Source organism: Homalodisca vitripennis, chromosome 2, assembly GCF_021130785.1.
Source record: "Homalodisca vitripennis isolate AUS2020 chromosome 2, UT_GWSS_2.1, whole genome shotgun sequence".
NCBI classification, from domain to species: Eukaryota; Metazoa; Arthropoda; class Insecta; order Hemiptera; family Cicadellidae; genus Homalodisca; species Homalodisca vitripennis.
Genome location: NC_060208.1, coordinates 36,415,834 through 36,432,640, shown reverse-complemented (window position 1 = coordinate 36,432,640; position 16,807 = coordinate 36,415,834). Strand labels below are relative to the sequence as shown.

Sequence of the window (16,807 nt, the reverse complement as noted above, 5' to 3'; positions counted from 1 at the left end):
ATTATGACTAATGTTTAACAAAAATTCTATTAGAAAAATAATAATTCGCGGACTACAGCTTTAAACACGTGTCACAGATGAACTCACTAGTTTGATTGTTGTGTGTTTCATTGCATTGTATTGCCAACTTAAAAATGCATAATTACCAACATTTAGTAATACCAACATCACAGACGAAAACTATTGTACTACATCTTGCTGTTATTTTTTTCTTCTTTTAACCAACTGTCCAGTGACTTTTGCGCCACCCTGTATTAGTTTATAACTTTTACTCATTCAAACCAAAATCACTGCTAATATAGATAAAAATTTCAAATAGTTATAGAATTCACAATCAATTTATAAATGCTCATATACTCAAAATTCAAATAATACAAACTATTTTTATTGTTAGCAATGATAAGATTCAGTGATCAAAGTCAATAGCTACATCCAATACATTTAATTATCTGCAAAAATGCCATTTCCTTTTGCTTTCATTATCAGTAAATATTTACTTCCAAGCAGTTGCTCACAGCTTCACACTTGAATTTAAAAATCAAAGGATATAATCTTCTTAGTGAAAGCATTTATGATGTTATATGGAGCCCTATACTATTTTTCAAATAAAAGTAAGTATATACTTATTATTTCAGTGTCCATGGTTAAGAGATTGATGTATTTCTGGTTCGAATCAATTACATTTCTAACACCACATTTGAATTTGCCTGCCCTGATCTTCCAATCATAAAAATATTGATTGCAGCATCGAAAACTGACATTGAATTATCTTTCATTTTACAGGTAAGGACAGGTAAATTTCTAGATATGGGTATACAATCAAATATTGTGATGCAACACGATCTGGGGTCATTGTGTAACGAGATAGGAACTTAAGATCTAAGCATGCTTGGAAAAGTGTTGTTTCAGTGAGTAAAGTCATGACAACAAATAAATATAAGGAGAGTACACTTGATGTGTAACAGATCAAAAATCCTTATACTGCTGTACAGTGGAGTCCCGCTAATCCGAACACGTGTAATCCGAACAGGTCCAGGAGGAATTATTTAAAACGATAATGAACAGTTATAGGAACTAATTACTTAAAAAATGAAAATGGGTGCATCATTTCGTACATAAACAAAGAAAACTTTAATTAAATAGACATACAGTATTTTATTAAGACAAATTGTGTACGGTACAGTACATAAATAATGAAGTTAAATACAGTATCAAATTGAAACTTATAGGTTAAGTATGAGTTAAATTACTGTATTAAGAAGTGAAATCAAACAAAAATTGGACGTACAGTACTGATATTATTATTGAGTACAATATTAATTGTTAAAAGACATAAATTCAGTTATTGTCTTCTGTCGCATTAAAGAGAGTCTATTGGATGACGCGTAGTTTCGTACAACTATTAAACGTGTGGACCCGTACAATATCCAGTACGCTCACATTGCTTAACAATAGAACTCTCACACTAAATACGGTAAATGTGCTTAGTATTCGCAAACACGTTTATTTGTCAAGAAATACAATGCAACAGTCAGAAAACATGTTTTAATAAACAATGTTGATAATTCTATAACAAAATATACCCATTCTCAAGTTTAAAACCGTATTTTTCTGTAATTCTGGCTAATCCGAACAATCACATAATCTGAATAGGGCTCGGTCCCAATTAGGTCGGATTAACGGGACTCTACTGTACTACAGTTCTTATCTAACACAACGTAGCTATGGTGGGAAGGGTTGGATCAATGGGAGTGTTGAGTTTAGTTTTATTTCACCTTCTGCTTAGTGCAGGGATATTTGATATTTGACACTGTTACAGACTTGACTCCTAGTATCTGGAGTCTACATCTGTCTAAAGAGATTTTAAAAAGTCGACGAAGACTTTCAATACGAACCTTACGTAGAAAACTTGGTTGCTCTGCTGCGCTTTGGGATCGTGTCTAAAACATTGTAGCGTACTCATTTGTGTACCTGATGATACAATGAGAACACTTCACCTAGATTACACTCACTTGTGTGTGAACCAGGCAGAGGTTCTTTTGTAATCTAGATGTCTCTGATGTCGAAACAAGGCAAAGATATTTAGTTGTGAACGTCTATGTCGCCAACTATTCTTGGATCTCTTCAGAAGGATGTGGACTCTCATATACCGTTAAGTAGTTATAAAATATAAAGGAACAACATTCCATATAAAATCAACCAATGGTCTGGACCTTGACCTCTCAAATTTTGATGATTTTTGTATGAAAGTTCTACCTACCAAGGTTAGTTAAAATGCAAAATTTTACATTTTTCTGCATTTGGTTTTCCAGTGACAGACTTTCAAAAAACCACAAAAAGGCAGTTTTTTTTCTAAACAGAGTAGCTAAAAACTATTAAAGCCAAAGAACTCAAATTTGTGACATTCTGTTCCATTTGAAATGATCTTTAATTTTATATACCACATGGCCAAATTTTTCCCTTCAATTTGTTTGGAAAAAGTATACGTTATTTACACTTAACTGACTACATATATGCAAAATTTCTGAATGGGACTTAAATGGGTCCTTATTTAAAAAATATTTTGTTACTGGAATATACATGGTTTGGTGTGAAATTATCTACCTTTGCTAATCTGTTTTTTTATCTGTTTAGTTATACTTCTAAATGACACAGGAAATCATTTTTATGTATCTTAATAATAAATGCTTTGATCAAGTGCTAACCTTGAATACTTTACAGCTTTTATTGCAATACACTTTCTCTCTTATGGCGAACGATCCAATTAAATTTTTTAACTCTTTACGTTGGTCACAAGAGTGTTTCCTAGCATTTCTAATGCATATCATGGTATACACCTTTTGAGTGTAGTATGTTTACTCTATACATGTTTTTTCTCAATAGGCTGCATCCTCGCCTCTAAGAAATTTCATTTGCTACTGTCACAAAACCAGAAGTAATGAACCAGCTGGTGTTACTTGTTACACTGACATTATACATTCAAGGTATTCATCCTGACTGAAATTGAGATGTTGTAAAGAACTGCCACTTGACTTCAACATAAAAAACTTCTTTATGCAAGGATTCAAGGTTAGCACTTCATTAAAAAAATGTATTATTAAGATAAATACACATGTTTTCCTGTGTCATTTATAAGTATAACCAAACAGATAAAAACAAAGACTAGCAAAGGTAGATTATTTCACACCTAACTGATTGCAAAACACAGTACCTTACTTTATCATACAATGGCTGCTCACACCAAACCTTCATATTTTATTAAAGAGCATTTCAGATGGAACAGGATGCCACAAATTTGAGCTCTTTAGCTTTAATAGTTTTTTTAGCTATGTTGTTTAGAAAAAAACTGAGACATGAACAAAAACTGCCTTTTTGTGGGCTATTAAAAACTTGACACTCAAAAACCAAAAGACAGAAAAATGTAACATTTTGCATTTTAACTAGTCTTGGTAGGTACAAATTCTATACAAAAATTATCAAAATCTGAGAGGTCAAGGTCCAATTTTATTTTCCTTCGTTGATTTGAAATGGAATCAACATCATTATAGTTGATAAAACACAAACATAATATTTAATAAAAAATACAAATTATGTTATTACATAAAATATTCAGCCAATACATTTTTTTATATCATATAGACAAGGTGGCAATAATCAATTCAATATCGGTTTAGGAAAACATAATTTATTTACAATGTTACACTAAAACATATTACGTACACAAGTTTTAAAACAAAAAAGCATGGTCCCTACAATGTCTTCAAAATTATTGGTATTTTCAATAATACAAAATTTATAAAAAATTATAAAAGTTATTAAATAAATACAGATGATAAGAATTTTTTCTAAAATAAGTGAGTGGAGCAGAACATAAATCGAGTATAACTCCATTAAAGGCCCATCCTTTTTATATTTTGCCGCAGAAGAGAGAGAAAAAAAAACTGTTTATAACAAACTCTGTTTGGTACTTAAGATGTTTCCTTTAAATAGTTCTGGATTATTCTCAATATTCATAGAGGAAAAACAAATGAAGGCAACAGAAATTAATACTATGTAGACTAGAGTTGATTCGACATCTTTTATTCAAAAAGATACAAAATCAATTAGTTTGTAAAATGCCAGTAGAGATATTTTGCCCTCATAATGGTTGTTTTTGTTGTCTTCGGTTCCATCTTTATGACACCATCAGGTTATACTTACTTTCATCTGATTGGCTTTTCTTTTTTTTAAGAAGAGACTAAGAAGACTTTAAGTCTTATTTTGCCCATTCTCTTGAGCCACTGGCCTGTGTGAGGATCTTATCAAACATAATAATGAGGATATTCAATACCGTGAATGGTCGATGGTACTGATAAAATGTTACAGTCACAGACAGGATTTGAACATGCGCTGTATCTAACTCAGATATGAAGTTCAACGTCTTAAACCATTCACTCAGGCATCAGATCTCCCAAGCCAGATATCTGCAATAAGGATGAAACCAGCTTGGAATGCTGAACCAATGAAACTGTCAGAAGAACATAATGCTATTAAACACAGAAAGGAGATATTTCAATAAATGTAAAGGTGAAACACTATCTTTTTACAGCCAAATTACATGTTGATTAGATTGCTCATAACACACTTAGACTCGTATCTGTTGCTTTCTAGGCACTTTCTGCCATCTGAGAAACAATAGAAATGAACTAAGAAAACCTCTCCACAGCCAAAACGCAAAACTGAGAGAAAGGAGAAACAAGAATAAAGGATATTAAAGTATTCAATACACAGGTCTTGATTTTATTGAGACAACATAAAGTGGACAGTTATTGTAAGAGGTACAATTTGGCACCTACCAACCCAACAGAAATTGGACAAAACTTGCATATAAAAACATTGTCTATTGGGAACTAAGTGGACATATTGTTGGCTTCCATCTTAATTTCATTCTATACTTTTAAAAGTAAAAGCTTCAAGATAATCAGCAGAGTAACAGGAACTCATTAAAATGTGAAATCTCTACAGATCTACAACTCTTTATTACTTCTTGACATTATGCTCTTCAAGGCATCTGGCCAGATAGTATGTTAAAAGACCAAAAGATCATCTGGATACGCAACTGATTCAAACTACACTTTAAGAACACCTCATTGATCCACCTCGCCATAGTCACACACTTGTACCTCCATCTCATTATCAGTGATGTTGGTATCTGGTGATATGTAACTCCAAATATCAACAAGAAAATGAACATTTCGTAACATGTCACGATAGCAAATAACAATATAACAAATAACAAACATTAAACAAAGGACACACCAATGGTTTTCTCCCCAACAGAAGATCTAATATGTTCACTAGATGACATGAACGAAAATATAAATTTTGAGCCAAGAAACGAATCATCAAGCACGCCATCACCTAATGAAGAGCAAGGAGATGAAGGTGGAAGACTAAAACAGAAGAGGACCAGAAAGTTGATAATGCCAAGAACTAAACAAGTAAGGAAGAAGACATTCGTGGCAAAATTAATATCTGCAACCCAAAAGTCTCAGGTTAACCAAAGTTCTGCTCAAGCTTTTGTTTCAAAAGAATACGAGTCACCTGAGGACTTATTGAGAGAACTTAACACTTATTGTGATCTTCAAAAACGAAAAATATGAGGAGGGCTATGAAAAAGCTTGCAAAGAGGTGAAGACAGTATTTACAAACATTCTCCAGGAGTTACCTGAGCACATCAAGATGACAAACGTATATGCAGATGTTGATAAGCACCAAGTCGAAGCAGAACCCGAAGTTCCTCACGGAAGAATTTGTTCTCTGTAACTGAAGCCCCACCTGTTTCAGCTGAAGTCTTTAAGATTCCAGCGATGAGCTTGAGAAACACTACCCTGATATCATGAGAAGGGTAAACATAACGAAAATATGCATCTGTGTGACAATAAGGATCCCCTCCACAGAGTCCAGAATCCCTGCATGCAGCAGTTTAACACTTCACAGAAGCTCTAGATTGAGTGAGTCCAACACTACTATCCTTCCTATTCTGCGGCACAAAGTGTCTGCTGCAATTAACGTGTTAAGGAGTCATCATGACATCTTTTATTATCTCAGTAAATACCAATGACTTCAGCAAATCTGTGACAGTGGAGTCTTTCAAGTATTTAATGATCAAGGGAGACTCATAAATGTACCTCAACGAGAGTTTCTTAAGAAGTTATTCTGGCTAAACGTGATATGATTGTATTATAAACAATATAAATGTGACACATATCACAAGACTCTTTATCAATTGGGTTTACTAGAGATAATTCAGAACTATCTAATAAGGAAATATTTAGCTACAAGAAGAAACTTTTATATTAAAAAAAGAATAAATCATCAGCCATGATGTATATGAAAATTGTTTATAATATTCCATACATGATATAATCATGATGGTTTTGGTAGGGTATAGAAATGTACACAGTACAGCAGAAACAATCCAACAGGGCTCAAAAAATGAATATTAAATATTTTTATTTTCCTCTAGAAAGAACAAAATCCAATATTCCCTAGAAACTCAAAAAATGCTTTTGGGTACACTGATTTTTCAAAATTTTGAAAAGTTGTGTTATTATTCGTGTAAAAACAGTATCATAATTAATTAGTTCTTGCTCAATCAATTTAGCTTATATCCTCAACAAATCATTCATGTACATTCATATATAATCAAAAAGTTTCTTTGTGAAGTCTATCTTTAAAGTGTTTTACATCACATTTCAGACCAATTTTGTTTTGAAGGGATCACAAGCATCCCTCACAAAGTGTATGGTCTTTTCTCAGCTTACATAAAGATTGCAGTTACTAACCGTTCACAAGTTTTATTCCTAGAAGTTTCTATATGTACATAAACTATGTATTCTACAAATACATTAAACTATGTCCTTTAACAAAATATGAATATCACCAATTAAAATGCCAAAGATGTACAAAGATGCAAGAAAATAAATAAATATCCACAATATCTTCACAATATTGCAGAACAATAAATGTATTCGAGGCTATTTTTATGTAAGGGCTTCTTTCTGCAATGTTTTTACTTTGGTCTAATAATAAATCAACAAGTGCTTGGACAGAAAAATTTTAATATTGAACTTAGGGAATATAATCATTATAAAACAATTAGGCCTAATTGGAATAATTATTATACAAATGTTTAAACATCAATTTAAAAATGGTTAAAGGTTCTCAATTAGTTGATTACTGTCCAACTAAATAAAACAAACAACAGCATTTACAAATGATAAAATTTACCAAATGGATAATATGAGTTCTAATTGATATTTTGCTGTAGCATTTTTTAATCCTATTACATTTTTATATTCTGAAGGCAAATAAAATATTTCAAATTATGGTTTTTTTAAGTAACTCTTTGTTTTAAGTTCATTCTTAATCACTAATGAAAACTGAAAAGAACATTATGTTTGCCACTTATTATGCCATCGTTAAGTGTTGTAGAACAGGCCACTTCAGTTCTTTAGAATACGAAAGAAACCCTATACAAGGTAACTATCAGATAGGTTTTAGCTACGTAGAGGGCAGAGAACATCACAAAAACCTGTTAACACAAGCCACCAAGACTGGAATGACGACAACGGCGAGTCCCAACATTATCCTGGTCTCCCTTCTCTGTTCCTCCAGTAGCAGATCCAGCGGGACCCCCACCGGGTTGTCCACAAGGTGTAATGTTGGCCCCCTCCCCTGCCCCCACTCTGCCCCACTGCTGTTGCTCACACTCCTCATCTCTCCGATGATCTGATTCAGCTGCTCCTCATGCCTGGTCAGCACCGCAGCAGCCATCTTGTCCACCTCGGCTGACTGTTGACTGTGGGCAGCAGACTCCATTACCTTTATGAGGGAAAACAATGGCTGTTTTTAGTAAATAACATGACATGAAATCATTTGTCATATTACTAAAGCCTTGTTTATCTATTTAGTATGTTAGTTGTTTGTTAGTGTTTACAAATATCATGTCCATGTGTGAACCTAATACTGGGATAAAATTTCATTACAATAAAACAAGGCAGAAGCACCCCACACACATGTTATGTAACAGACTTCGCTGAGGTTGCAAACCAAATTTTAAGTCTATTGCATGGTTGGACATGCACTACCGTAGAAATCATTTTTCTCTATTTAGATATTAAGTTCAATTCAACATTTAAAGCCTACAAATTAAATCTTTCTAGAGATATGTTACTACATGTTTGCGCATTATGTTAGGTTCATAGCTGTTTTCAAATAATAAAATTTGGATGAGCTAGGGAGGATACTATAAGAGTGTGCTGGAATCAAATCTTGACACCAACTTTTAATATTAACTTTCCACTGTATTATTTTTTCTTTTTACTTCGTGAATGTCCCACATTAAAATCTCATATCATTGTATTTAGTTTGTTTATATATATTTATTTATTCTATATATATTTATTTTTTCTTGTTGCCATTGTGGTAACCCGTAAGACCAATGTGAAAACATTCACTAAAGCCCAGCCAAATCCTATAGTATATGCACCATCATCGAACTCAGTGTTGTCTGTATCAAAATGAAATTTCATGTAAAATTTCAAGTCTATAGGTCAATTCATTTTTTAAATTTTGTGCAAGAGAGGTATAAGCTACACCATATGTTGTGTTACAGGCTTCACTAAGGTTGCATGGAGAAAGCCTACAGGCAAGTTTGTTATTGAGATATTGTGAACAGATAGACAGAAATAATATTTTTCCAGCTCGAGTGATACGCTTTGTTAACGCTCAGCCAATAACAAATAATTAAAAACACGATTGCACAAGAATGGACGTGTATGGCTGTGGTGGTGACAGAACGACTATAGATAGGAGTTACATAGGCTCTACGAATCAGCTGTTCTGTTCTCACCCAACAGTGTTGCCAATTGCAAGAAGAGAAATGTTTCTTTAGTAAACTTCTATTACATATAGATAACAGTTCTAAAAATCTTTTTACCTTAAATCTTGAACATTTTAATTTCAGAGGCATTTCTTGCATTGTAATTTGCAAAGATTTTTATAAAAGCTATAATGGACCTACATAATCATTATGTCATCTTATTTTTCTAAAAACTATATTTTTTTAGGTGAGTAAGCCCAATATGAATATTCATAATTAGAAAGGTTTTCCAAATAGTAACATATGTCTGTGATACCCACCAATTTTCTCAGCTCTCTCATTTTAAACTCATTATTGATGGAGGAGCCAATGACGCCGATCACAGTCCCAACAACAGAGCCAATCACAGACCAGTACTTAGTACGTTCGGCCTGCGCCCGCTCCTTCTCATGACTCTCCTTGACCGATGATGACAGGAACGTGAAACACTCCCTCTCCTCCTGCTCACTCAGGTTGAACTGTGCTGTCAATTTCCGTTCCTCTTTCAGCAAGTTGTGCTCTCGGGTTACCAAAGTCAAGTATCTGTAATAATTTATAATTGTGTCTAATATTCATATAGGGTAAACTGGCCAGGTCTAACATTTCTCATTTACCATCAGATATAAACATAACATAAAATGAATTTATATCATATTCTACTTTACTTAATATCCATCCAAGATTAAACTATGTTACTTATACTATATTAAATAATTTAAGATTCTGAACAGAAACTTTGTAGGAGTGACATAAATTTAGTTGTTGGGCCCCAGCCTCAATAAAAGCTGTATACTGAGCAATGAGCCGTACATATTCCTAATTATATCACGAGAACTGACAGGATTAGAGGAAAACGTGTAGAATCCAATTTTCCACACCCTCACAGTCTAACAGTTACCCATGAAATCTCTTTCTGTAATTGATATACAAATCTGAATGCCAACCACAAATAGCTATTACAGTTCATGACACGTACACCATGCTGAAAAACAGTTAGGCTCAAAAAGGACTCCTAAAGTACCTATTTATTGCAAGAATAACCTAATAAGTAACACAAAGGCAACTGACATAACAATAAGGCAGCAATGGTTTACATTACAATTACATGGAAGCATCTTTATCTACATGGTGTCTACTGTCCCCCTAGTGTAAACTTTCAAGCTAGCTTGGACATCCAATTGAACATCCTGGACCATTGTCAAACTCATAACAAGTCATTAAATCTGATAGGAGACATAAAAATTGACAGATTAAAAAGTAATAACCATGCCTGTCTGATACTTGAAAATGAGCTGGCAACACAAAACATGAGAAGGAATCTTCTCCCACCAACTTGCATTACACCTAACACTAGTACATCAATTGACTGCACATTTTATTAATATTCCAGACCACGGCCTTAGTACAATCTTACAAACTGTGCTATTAGATTATACAGCTAAAATATGCAATCCGGTCGTTAGTAATATTATAATCATTGTACTAGCTAAAATGTGCAATCCGGTCGTTAGTAAAATTATAACCATTGTACTAACTCTAAGGGGACAAATGGGTAAAAAAAACCTTGGCCAGCTGAAATCCCTACTCCCCATAAAAATCCAGATGCTGTCCACAATGCTGAAGATACAGAATCAACCTTTAACACTTTTGAAGAGGCATTGCAAACTGCCTTGGATATATCTTGACCACTATGGAAGAACAAAAATAAAATTAAAAAACCAACCTATTAACTATTATGACTGAGAAACAACTGAGGTCAATGCTGCCTACTTGCAGACTCTGAAAACATATGAATTAACTGGAAAAACACAGGACAAAACAATAATGGTAAACTTTAAAAAGACATACAACAAAAAACTTAAAACACTACAACAAAATGCTAATGGACAGAAAAAATTACTTCTACCTTTTAATCCTTGCAACTAACTTAGAATCCATGCAGTCAAAAGCTGCATGGATTCTAATAAATTCAAAGACGAGCCAAAAAAACCTAGTAAAAACTGCCTTAAGCTCAACATCAACAATGAAGTTGTTGACAATCCTATTCAGGTAGCTGATTATTCAACACTCATTTTACTCAGATGGCAGAAGTAACAATACAGCAGAACAATAAACAGTCGGGAGGCTACAGGCTAGAAAAGGATTAAATCTTTTAACATAATCATTTCATCTGACTCCCACAATATTGAAAGAAGTAAATCAAATAATACACAGCCTAAAAAACAAACCATCCAGTGTCAGAGACAAATTTTCATAAAACGCTGTAAAGCACTGTGCTGAAGAATTAACTCCTCTTCTCATATCAGTCATAAATAAATCTTTCTCCTTAGAGCAGTACTCAATCAAGCTTAAAGTCTCAAAGGTATATCCAAAGCACAAAAAAGGACTAACAAGAGTCCCAAAAATTTCTAGGCACAAAATTTTAACACCTCAAACAACAGACTTTAATTACTGACTGTCAACATGGATTTCAAAGAGGAAAATCAACTATTTCTGCCATCATAAGCCTTGCTGAATCTATAATCAACAACTTAGATGAAGGACAATTTGTAACAGCCTTATTTTTAGACCACAAAAAAGCTTTGGACTGTTTAGGAAATGATCTGATCCCTAAAGAACTTACAGCTTTGGTAGTAAGAGGCCTAGAAAACAAATGATTCGTCATCTACCTAAAAGGGAGAATCCAAGTTGTAGATATCCAACATATATTTGGCCTCACTGCCACATTCAGATCAGATCCTCAACCAAACACAAGAGGAGTTCCTCAGGGATCTGCGCTGGGATCCATTCTAGTAATTTGGTTGACTAATACTTCCTTAGCTCTTATTCAAAACTACAGTACCAGCTGTATAATATATGCAAATGACACAACTCTTCTTTTAAGAAATGACAGCTCAAGAATAATTGTATGACAGCTCTGCTGCTGTAGTAGCCATAGCATATGGTAAACAAAATGACCTGGCAATACACCCTGACAAGACAACTCAAGTACTGTACATTTTAGCAGGAAACCAGTTCTACCCACTGGTAACCCCAATATAACAGTGGCTGATCAGATTAAGTTTCTACGAATAACTCTAGACAAAGGAGAGGTTTGCATGGTCACACATGCAGACCATGTAAATAACATGTGCAATAAAATCAGAAAACAGCAAAATTTCTTATTACACTCTAATAGAGTCTCATATTAGATATGGACTTACAGTCTGGAGAAGATCCTCTGGAAATCTCGAGAGAAATTGAATGACAAAAGAAGGCAAATTAGAATAATTACAAAGCTGAAGTACCAGAAAAGTTTTGACAAGCCCTATCAGACCCTATGAATATTCACAGTACCTTCACTCTATATCTATGATGCCATTTTATATGTTGACAAACTAAACCTGCAGACTCACATGGATACCACACGCCAGATTCATCCTACCCCAACATAGAATAGCACTCTACGAGAAAAAAACCAATATATATATATAGGCCAAAAGCTGAAGAACCTCTTTTCAGGCCACCTCCGAAACCTGACTGGAAACAGACTGAAGAGCTCACTTTAAGAATTCCTACTGAAGAATCCTGTGTACAATATTGAAGAATTCCTGGATTCTATAAATAGGTATTACAACTTCTTGATTCTACTTATTGTAATTTGACAAATTACTGTTCTTAATGTTCATATAATGAATAAATAAAAAATTTAAAAAGGTCAACACAGGAAAGAAGATATACCATTTCCCATATCACACTTGTAACAACAAACTGTCACAGCAGGTCTGCCAACGAGATTCCACAACAAGCAGTACAAAATAGAACATTTTTTATCACATCACTCTTGAACATTACTTCCAAACACAGAGAGAAGTTACTAGAAAAGGTACTTTGGGATTATACCGACCACACCCAGACATGAATCGTTATTTGACATTTTGCTTCTACTGATTACTAGACTAGCGTAAAACAATATTTCGTCAATATAAAACAGGAATTGTCTTATCGCAAACCCCTCCCCATCCTCAGACAGAGGTCAAAGTCGAGCGGTCTAGTAGATAACGTGATTGCAGTCTCGCCGCCCGTTCAGCTGGTGCGTCGCTTTGTTGTACTTCCGTGTTTTACCCCTACATTTCTCCAAAAACAAACATTACCAAACAAAAACTAAACTCTTTATTGAAAAAAAAAAAAACACTCAAAACTTTAGTTTTTATTCTTGATCACACTCCGCCACCCAAAACGCGAGTGCCTCCGGCCATCAGCGCGGGGCAGCACCAAAGGTGGTGCCCCGCTCTGATGTCAACGAAATAAAAACATCCCTCGAGATAGTACCTATCAGTAAAATATCAAATTCTAGAGGGGCTGATCAGAAATATAAATTGAATTGTAATGGAAAGGCAACTATGTACCGTGTAAAAACTTAAATAATCATGTGATGCCGCGCGGCCTGCCGTAATCGGGATTCTCGAGAAAGATAAGATAACAGCAGATAAGATAACAGCGACAATACCGATCACAATACCTGGAAATGCTTGTTGATTGATGGAATGTTAGTTCTGTTACTCAACTACATCGTTTTATAACGTTCTAAGTTCATTCAAAAAAGTTTAAGCGTTGGGGGCATATAACTGAATCTGACCCCATTAACGATTGATAATCGTTTTAATTTTGTAATTAAAGAGTTGTTTGTTCGTTCTATCATGTTTGTTTCTATAAATTTATATTTTTGTGTTCTTCATACTGGTGTGGTCGGTATAATCCCAAAGTACCCTAGAAAATTATGTAACTAAGAAAATGGATCACTTTTATGTGTACAATTATAAAAATATAACTCTTTAAAAATGTAATGGCTGTTTAGGACTGAATGGTTTCAAATCTCTTTACTATCCCTTTGAGTAACATACCACAACTATTGACATTATTTTTAGACAATACCACAATTTTATTTTATCCCTTAAGAAGGAATATGGTAAAAAACCCCATCATAATAGTTATTTCAGGAACAAATTCATAACTATGATAATTTATAATAATATAAAAAGTTTATCAAGTTGAGTACGAAAATAAAAAGCTGCAGCATAATAAGTGGCCACCACAACAATCGAATCCTTGATGTTTATGATTATCAAATCCTTGATATTCTTGATTATCTAAAACTACTAAAACCAAAATGTCAAACCAAATTACGTTATAGGTATTTCAAATTACAGTGTTGTTTGGCTGTTTTTACATCTTTAAAAGTAATAATTTAATATGAATAAAAAGCTATTTAGGTTGTGTTGGAATGTTTATAAAATGTAACAAACAATACAGTGTAACATTTAGTTACTTTTAAGATTGTATCATAATGAAGATTTTGATAGGTAAAAGAAATATAGGTATTTGGGATTATAGAAAATAATAGTACTTTAATTATATTTTGTAACCATACAAAATAAACCTCTCTACAAAATGATAGTCAATCTGCAATGGTATTTTTGGAGGTACTGATGCAGTCAAAACTACTTTCATTTATTAGAAAGTCAAAGCTAGTTTGGTTCCAACTAAAACAGTACATAAGTGTTAATATGATCAAGTGTTAAAAATGTCTTCCCAAGTGCATTTCTTGTGATGTCGTATTTGTTTTGACTTTTCTTGCAACATACCACTCACTATTTGATTTCCACCTTCAATTCTAGTTTTTATCTCCTCCCTAAAAACTGGATACTTTGGATTTACAGGAGCAAGATCATTATTTTGTAGCCATTTGAAACATTGCTCAACGTTTAAAAATACATTTTGACACATACAGCTTATGTTCATCGCCATTGTTCTTGCCAATGTCGTTACTCACTACATAAATGATTTTATTTTGTTTGAATTAACCAAACATTAAACAATACTGTTATTCTGTATAATAAAACAGCTGGCAATGATTAGTTACGGATATCTATAATAAATATCACCATTTAATGTTTTTATATTCGATTGTTTAAATATTGATATAAATGGTGGCCGAGGAGTCTTGGTGTACTGAGAGTACAGTATACCAAGAGTCTACTACAAATAACTTCAGAGGAATTTTCCAAACTTCAATAATTCCGTAGCTAGGCAAGCGGTGGTAAAATAGGCAATCACAAAATGTTTTCTTTTGTACTTCGTAGCCAAACAATATCCGTTACAGTAGAACCCCTCATATCCGGCCTCGGTTTTTACCGCACCTCGGTTTATCCGGCCACTTCCCGGAAGCCAATATCGAAATTTATTTACCACGGCTTGCAGACGCGCAGTTGCACGCACTAGTCTCCCACGACTCTTGCGTTATTTTGGTGTATCTATTTATTTACATTTTCCTGTGTTGTCCTCAGTTGAGCTAATAGGTTTAACCTGTAAACAGTTCGTTGATTATTTCCAGTGCGGTTAGTACAGTACAGTACAATTGTTTTGTTTCGTCAAGTGCTGTGTACTGTAGGTTGGTTTATCCGGCCGAATCGTTATCCGGCCAGGGGCTCGGTCCCGTGGTGGCCGGATATGAGGGGTTCTACTGTAAGTTTTTTTAGTAATGTTTTATGCATGGAAATTAAAGCTAAGAATCTCATCTTTCTGATGATGTACTATTCATTTTGTTTTGAGACTAATCTCAAAAAGAATGATTTACTCCGTCAACCGAAAATTGTTATCAGATGTCACTGCACAAATCGCTTTCAACCAACAAATGTTTTAGATTGTTGTCGGTGGAACCCCTAAATATTAAATCAAACATATTTACTAATAGGCTAAGTTTTAAAAAGAAATAATATTACCTTTCCTCACCACGAGTTGTTGCATCCAGTTCAGCATAAACTTCTTTTAGTTTATTCTGAATTGATGTGAGTTCCTTTACTATATCTCTCCGTTTCTCTTGAGCCATAACAAATTTATCTTGCGCTTCAATTACTCTATTCTGGGCTTTTCTTACTTCATCCATGCCAGTTATTTGCTCATATTTGGTGACCAAGTCATCAATCTTTTTTTTAATTACATTAGTTTCACTAGTGCTAAAAATAAATTTACTACTATTCAATGAATGTGTTTGACATTTCCTAATAATAACATAGTTGTTTGTTATATTCGGTTTAAGTCTATATGAACAAGCTGCAGATAAAATTCTTGGACATACTATTTTTTCAAATAAACTTCCTTTAATTAATAGACCAACAGATAGAGGCTGATACATATTTTCCACTTTTCGCTCAACTTAACCTAACAAAAATTCACATTGATTGAACTAATTTGTAAAGAAATTAATAACCGAAACGATAAATGTTATTTCAGGTATATAAAATATCTATAAAATTAATGACATATTTAAAACAGTGCTTCACTAAAACTAAATATTTACAAAGTCTACACGTAAATTTCAACCTCTTTATCTAACCTCAAAAAGTTAATAAGAGGTTGGTATGATGTTTTTACACAATAACAACTGAGAGCTGTCGCTGTCTGCAATATAACCAGCTGGAGTTTTAAAGAAACCTAAATCACCAAGGAACACAGACTAGAATCAACCCTGAATCTAGGTGATACTGAGATAATAATAAATTAATTTACATACAATTTTTACCCTTATCTTATTAATGGTGTGAATGTTGTGTACTTATATTAATTTATGTATGATTTCTTCATTTTTTTATTATAATACATCTCACAGAAAAGTCGTAAAATGTATAAATGAATAAATAATAACAGAAAATATGTTTAAATACCGGTATATGACAAACAAATGTAGGATTTATTATTTTTATTAGTCAATATTTAAATTTGACTATTTAAAAACAAAAGAATAGTTTAAAAAAATATTCATGCAGAGTTCAATTTTTAATCCTTCAGCGAAAAGCTGATTAATTATCCTGTATAGATAAATTACCATCAGATTATAATATGTACGTAATAATGTAACATCAT

At 33.4% G+C, this 16,807-nt stretch overlaps 1 protein-coding gene across 1 annotated transcript; it reads right to left on the bottom strand.

Annotated features, from left to right (window-relative positions):
* Positions 1 to 3,665: 3,665 nt before the first annotated feature.
* LOC124353812 (mitochondrial potassium channel-like) lies at positions 3,666 to 16,340 on the bottom strand. The gene is made up of 3 exons (XM_046803825.1): positions 15,667 to 16,340; positions 9,187 to 9,448; positions 3,666 to 7,866 (listed from the first exon to the last, which is right to left on the bottom strand). The coding sequence occupies exons 1-3, from the start codon at positions 16,077 to 16,079 to the stop codon at positions 7,567 to 7,569; spliced, it is 975 nt and encodes a 324-aa protein (XP_046659781.1). The 5' UTR covers positions 16,080 to 16,340; the 3' UTR covers positions 3,666 to 7,566.
* Between the last annotated feature and the right edge of the window lie 467 nt (positions 16,341 to 16,807).

Bases quoted from the DNA above. Each gene is read 5' to 3' on its own strand.
- LOC124353812 (XM_046803825.1), bottom strand. From the start codon at position 16,079: ATGTATCAGCCTCTATCTGTTGGTCTATTAATTAAAGGAAGTTTATTT. The intron at 9,449-15,666 runs GTAATATTATTT...AAATTATTACAG, and splicing joins ACAACTCGTGGTGAGGAAAG to ATACTTGACTTTGGTAACCC. The intron at 7,867-9,186 runs GTGGGTATCACA...TCCCTCATAAAG, and splicing joins TGAGAGAGCTGAGAAAATTG to GTAATGGAGTCTGCTGCCCA.